This window comes from Danio aesculapii, chromosome 3, assembly GCF_903798145.1.
Source record: "Danio aesculapii chromosome 3, fDanAes4.1, whole genome shotgun sequence".
NCBI classification, from domain to species: Eukaryota; Metazoa; Chordata; class Actinopteri; order Cypriniformes; family Danionidae; genus Danio; species Danio aesculapii.
Window position 1 is genome coordinate 6,914,777 of NC_079437.1, and position 6,681 is coordinate 6,921,457.

At 38.2% G+C, this 6,681-nt stretch overlaps 1 protein-coding gene across 1 annotated transcript; it reads right to left on the minus strand.

Annotated features, from left to right (window-relative positions):
- Positions 1 to 558: 558 nt before the first annotated feature.
- zgc:172090 (uncharacterized protein LOC565611 homolog) lies at positions 559 to 4,464 on the minus strand. The gene is made up of 3 exons (XM_056453021.1): positions 4,413 to 4,464; positions 3,941 to 4,003; positions 559 to 3,857 (listed from the first exon to the last, which is right to left on the minus strand). Exons 2-3 carry the CDS (start codon positions 3,983 to 3,985, stop codon positions 2,628 to 2,630), a joined length of 1,275 nt encoding a protein of 424 aa, XP_056308996.1. The 5' UTR covers positions 3,986 to 4,003; positions 4,413 to 4,464; the 3' UTR covers positions 559 to 2,627.
- Positions 4,465 to 6,681: the final 2,217 nt, after the last annotated feature.

The window sequence follows — 6,681 nt, forward strand, 5'->3', positions numbered from 1 at the left end:
AACGCTCTCCCACATTTATAGCTATTAATACTGCCCTTATTTTATAACTTTTTAGTCATTCGGCAGAACTACAGTTCGAACCGCTGTGGTTTAAAACCCATTCTCACAAATTAAATCTGAAATTAAATTTGTTTATGGCTTTATTTAAACAATTGTCCTCAATTGTGAAAAAAAATAATGAATAAACTGAAAAAATCTTGAATTAAGACTTGTACAATAACACTGACTAATAATGCACATTTGATCAATATTTCAGAAACTGCATTTGAATTTCACCAGTATTAAATTCAACTTATTTTATTGAACGTGACCTTTAAAATGGTCAAAAAAAGAGTAAATATTAAGTGTGAGTGCAATGTTAAATACAGTAAGGACTATCATAGCACTATGCTGGGGTATGAATTACAGAGATGCTTGATTAATAATGGATAGTGCCTCAAAAATCCCTTAAAAATCTTTGAATCTGGTGTCCATGAAAGTACCCTGTTCATAGCTGGAATTATGCTTCTACTGTACAGACTGCACACAAACACACATGCACATCTATTGTATTGTCATTTATTTTTCACAACTGTATTTATGATCACCTCTTAATTTACAGTACAACAATAAAAATCATGCATATTCTTTGAGCTATGATTAAATCTGTCATGGGTTCTTGTTGAACTTTGGCTCACACACATGCTTATCCTGATTCTGTTACATTTCCCTTAAACTCTAGACACAACACTATGTAAATTGGTCTCTCCATCTCCAATTCACACTTTATATATTCAATTTATTATGACAAGGCACAATAAAAAATATTCTGAAGTTATGGGGATTAGAATAGTATATAAAATGAGACAGACAGACAGAAAGACAGAGAGGATGGATGGATGGATGGATATAAACTTTAGCTGTAAATGTGGCATCTAGGAATACAGATTTATCTTACATTTAAAATACACCAACATATAATTTTACACACATTACATTTATTATCATGTCAGGTTCTCATCAATGCTGATATTTAACCTCAGAAAAATGAACATTGGTTAGAATCACAAATAAAACAGAGACCTAATCATCTAATCTATCGTTTCGTGAAAAATGACAACTCAAAAACTCCAGAGGATTTGCCAAATAATCTGAGCTAAATAAAACCCGTTAACTGATTTTGTAAGCTGTACTGTTCATTAGTTTTTGTCATTTCTTTTGGTGATCTGAGCATTATTTATGACCCATATTACATCAGAATGAGATTAAAGAATTAATACTGAAACAGAAGCACAATTAACATGTCGAGCATTTAAAGAGTATCATTTCATCATGATCTGTATTAGAGGTCTGCATTCCCGTGTCCCGAGCCGTGGCACCTGACCTGTTTTCTTGCGGTGTGGGAATTAATTTCCAAATAAAACGCTGTAGCGGTCAGGAACTTTGGTGTAATTTGAACGGGAGCGGGCAGCCTACCTATAGCACTTCTGAGAGAAAGAGCGCGCGATCCCAAGGTAGAGAGCGTGCGCGCACATCCGCTGAAGTGCTGTGTGTGAGAGAGAATGAGAGAGAGCGCTACTGCTTTGTAATACTGCCCCTTTTGCACTTCCTTGTTTGTACTCAGCAACACTGTACTTTGACAATACGAATGTACAGTTATTTGTCATGCCAATAAAGCACCTAAATGTGAAATGCAAACGTGAGAGCGTGCATCCGCCGTGGTGCTCTGTGTGTGTTTGAATGAGAAAGAGAGCATGTGCGTTGCTTGTAATAGGCTGACTTGACTCTGTAACATCAGCTGTTCCCTACTGAAAAAAAAACAGCTTAAACCAGCCTAGGCTGGTTTTAGCTGGTCGACCAGCCTGGTTTTAGAGGGGTTTTGGCCATTTCCAGGCTGGTTTCCAACCATTTCCAGCCTGTTCTTAGCTGGTCAGGCTGGAAGATGACCAGCCAAAACCAGCTATGTCCAGCTTAAACCAGGCTGGTCAAGCTGGTTTTAGCTGGATTTAGCTGGTCATTTTCAAGCCTGCCCAGCTAGGAACAGGCTGGAAATGGCCAAAACCCCTCTAAAACCAGGCTGATCAACCAGCTAAAACTAGCCAACCAGCCTAGGCTGGTTTACGCTGGATTTTTCAGCAGGGTGGTGTTTCTGGGAGGCATATTTAATCGCTATACATTCTTCTGTGGCCCAATACGTACCTACTACATGTATAGAAATAATGCTGATATGATATTTGAAACACAATCAGTAGTTGGCAAATATATCGGGTGGATATGTTTGCAAATCTGACTGAAAGAGTCAGTGCCTCACCAGCCGCAAACCTCACCGCATATCACTGTTTAAGGTGACACTCATGTCTCATCACAAAGAGGCAAACAACACTGACATGTAGCCTAAAATCCTCGCACAACCTACACTTTTATCTGTTATCTCTCTCTCTCTCTTTTGACAGTACTCAACTTAAATGTGAGATTTTGAAAACCAGATCTAAATCTAGCAGAAACGGTCAGGTCGGGTAAAAAATGGGGCAAGTTGGCAGAGGGTGAACTAAACTGAATATATGGCGGGAGCGGTCAGGTGTGGAATAAAACCTGGCAGGAATAGGATTAAAATTTCAGTCCCATGCAGATCTCTAATCTGTAACTCATCACCAGTCTCTCTGTAATGATGTCAAGGCTCCAGCAGCTCCAGCTAAACCAGTTATCAATGTAACAGGAAGTAAATTTCCTCCAACCAAATGACCAATGGCAGCTCCAACAGTTAAACCACACACAACACCTGTCGTCTTCAGCAGAAAGTGTCTGAGCGCACTGGGACTCTCATGAGGAGAAGAAGAGATGAACGGACTCCTCCACATCAGTCTCCAGAAAATCCCACAGCAAACTCCAGTAGTGGCTGCTGATCCTCCAGTAATGAAGCCACACATGAATATCCACAGTGAAGAGTCTTTCCTACTCACCAGCACAAACCCTGTCACTACAGAGAAAACTGTAATCACATAGATGCGCCTCAGGATTATCTGTTTGAAGAGCTTCATCCTCTCTCTCTTCTGTCGATCCTCCTCATTTTCTCTCCTGACTCGTATCTCTGTCTCTCGTCTGACTCTCTCTAATGTAATCTGATGTTCTCTCTCTTTCTTCTCCTCCTCTTCTCTCCACTGTCTCTCCTCCTCATATTCTCTCCTGACTCGCATCTCTGTCTCTCGTCTGACTCTCTCTAATGTAATCTGATGTTCTCCCTCTTTTTTTTCCTTCTCTCTTCTCTCCTTCTCTTTTCTCCTCTTCTCCTCGTCCTCCATCATCTCCAGTGTGTAGCAGGAGTGTGAGTTCTCAGACACCAGTCTCTTTACTTTCTCCATCAGTTCAGTCACCTGTCGACTGTTTACTGGAGCTTTAATGTTGAACTCATGATATCTGCGACCGCATCGGTTAATGAAATCAGATAATTGGCCGTTTCCCCTGATCAGTTCTCCTAGTGTCCTCATGTGTGGTTTATCTGCATGAGTGAAGAGCACCAGAGTAAATCTGAGAGCTTCTGCACCAAACTTCTGCTCAAACCAGTGGATGAACTCCTGCTCCTGCTCAGTGAAGGTGCTTAAAGGCAGAAAGAGCAGAATAACATGAGCTCCTGGTGCACAGGACCGAAGAGTGGTCTTCAGCTCAGAGTTTGAGTCAAAGTCAGTGTGTGTGGAGAATCTGAAGTCTGGAGTATCGACCACTGTTAGTCTGCGGTTATTCACAGATGCAGTGTGTGTTTGACTGACTCTCGTCACTGATGTAGAGCTTAGTCTTGACTCAAACACTGAAGCATTGAAGATCATGTTTCCTGTGATGCTTTTCCCACATCCACTTTTGCCGATCAGCAGCACCACTGTGTTCTGAAACACACGAGAAATACACAGAAAACTAATGGTACCATTTATTTCTGTTATGAATACTAATGAATAAGAGAGACACTCACCTGCTCCATGAACTGAGGTTCATTTGTCTCTTTGCTCAACGACATTTTCACCAACAAAACAGTCTGAATCAACAATAATGGCAAATGTAATTAGCATAAAAATCACAAAAATTTATATTATTGACATCATGAACACAAATCACTGATTCACATTAACACTAAGGCTCATTTGTTAACATACTTAACATGCAAACTAACATTAAAGTTAAACAAGGTCACGACCGTGAAGCTCACTGTTAGCTTGTTAGTAGTTCTGTTAAATTATATGTATTAATGTTTAAAAACAAACGCTGCATTTGTCACTGCTAAAATTATCATAACATAAGATTAATAGACAAAATCCTTTACATGTATAGTTCTTATTAAACCTAAAACATATCTGATTTGCTGATGTTACTGCAGTAACAAAAGATAATGATCAGCGTCCAGCACAACGAGTTTGTTAAATATATATTAATGTAATTGTACTCACGGAGACGAACTCAAAACAGTCGAGGTTAGATGTCTTCAGTCTTCAGTGAGCTTCAACAAATGCCGGAGACTGTAATGCTTTCACTTTTAACAACAGCGTTACTGAATGATGCTGTTTGTCTCCTGCAGGAGGCGCTGTCACTCCATCAGCTGAACCGGCAATGAATGCCATTGAAACATTTTCTCTGAAGCATTAACATGTTCAGCTAAACATCTGTGCATAAATAGGACCTTCGTGAATATGTAAGCGTTATTATTGTGTGCTATTAGAGAGCCAGTGGTTTAGGCAGTCAGTATTTTACAATAAACCATGTAATTTTCATAAATTATAGGATATATAATAATAAAAATCATGATCATGTGAGATCATGTGCTGCCAGGCAGAATTCGTGCTAGAAATACTAAACCGATGCAGAGAATGAACTAGTATGTTTTATACCAATATTGTCTGACATTAGTGGCTCTTAATTCCGCTCCTCGGGACAACAGCCCTACACTTTAATAAGAAATGTCCTGTTACTTTCCACTCACACATATTGTTAAGGCTCCATCTCTACTTATCTACAACATAATCTGAGATGTGTTAATGTTTTCTTTTATTGTCAGTAAATTGAATGATTATTCAGTAATGTATACCTGATTTCAAATTTTGACAGGTTTTTTTAAGATGTGCTCACCTTGGCTACACTTGTCTGATGTCTATTCATGCATAACTGTGGCATTTAAAACTAATAGCAATTTGTATTTTGTTTGATATCGACACAAATTGCCTGGATTTTATGCTTCTAAATGAAACTTGGCTAGATGACAGCTGTAGCGCAGCAGCCCTGGATGGAGCAGCTCCTTCAAACCTTGATTTTCTGAGTTCAGCCAAGATGTGTTGACATCAGGCTCAACCACAACTTAAGTAATCAGACATTATGTCTGATTTCATCACTCTCTTTTTATCTCTTTCTCCTTTTTCGGTCTGTCTCCTGTTCAGAAACACGTTGAATCCAGTCTGCACTGCCGTTGGTCTTCTCCGCCTGGTTAAAGCTTGCTTGCTCATAATATTACCTTAACATCTTCTGTACCCTCATTCTCCTCATCATTGGGTCTGTTGCTAAAAAAATAAATATGAGTAAAGGGTGGAGGATTTGCTTAAATTATAAAAGCACATTTCACTAATAATATTAAATTCATTATCTATCACTCAAAAAAATGTTGGTATTTTCACATGATTCATTCAAGTGGTCTTTGCTAAACAAATCAAGTCTTGAAATTGACTTAAAAATAACACATGCAATAGTGTTACCACTATTTTTTTAGGTGAATAGCACATAAGATTTTTTTTACAGTGTATTCATGATTCATTTATGTAGCACTGTGGTCCTGCGAGACACATTTAGTTTCTCTGCGTGTTCACACATGTAGCAGAATGACAATAACGCTCGACTTGACTTGAGTGGCGTGGCTTGTAAAGAGCACAGCAATATACTATTTCATCAACCCGAGTCGAATCTGTCCGCTGAACTCATTCTTCATTTTCTCTCTCCAGATTGGAAATACGTTTATTTTTAATAGGAAGGAAACAATGGAAGGAACAATACTCTATAAAGAGTTATTTGTCAAATGTTAGTGACATTTTAATAGTATTCCTTCATATTTACAATGTTAGTCGCCCTCTTGTGAGCCTGTAAATCATCATTTTCCATAACTATTATTTAGTCATCATTGATCATGCCACCCTATGAAGTTTCTTTTAACAAAATAAAATAATTCTGAAATAATACTTTTATCCTATTAAGCCATTTATACTGAAATTTTAAAGAAACATTGATTGTCTTGCTCTTTCTTTGAAATTTCTACTGAAAGTGCAGCTCACTTATTGTTGGGAATGTCCTTTTGTTCAGTCTTTTTGGATTAATATGACTGCATGTTACTGTATAAACATGGTGTAGTTTATTGGAAAGTTTTATATTCATACAAATAAATAAATTAAACACATTTGTGGTATATGTAAATAAGGACTGGAACAGGATTAACATACCATTCAACATCTAGTAGCCTAAAGAGCGATGTTTAACCAACAAACACATACTGTATGTTGTAGCGGTGTCTGTATTGTTTCAAAAGCAGCGTTGCCATTTACCTGCTCGCTACTCCAAGAATTTGTGTTTAATAGGCATATTCATTGATATTTACTTCCTTTTCAAGCTAGTTTTTAACTCCACCCCTGCTGCGGCTCCGTTTACGCCTTCAGAATAAGACGTTTAGTCTGAAATTGAAAG

Excerpts from the sequence above, each read along its gene's own strand:
- zgc:172090 (XM_056453021.1), bottom strand. The coding sequence starts at position 3,985 with ATGTCGTTGAGCAAAGAGACAAATGAACCTCAGTTCATGGAGCAG. Across the intron at positions 3,858-3,940 it reads AACCTCAGTTCATGGAGCAG|AACACAGTGGTGCTGCTGAT; the intron begins GTGAGTGTCTCT and ends CGTGTGTTTCAG.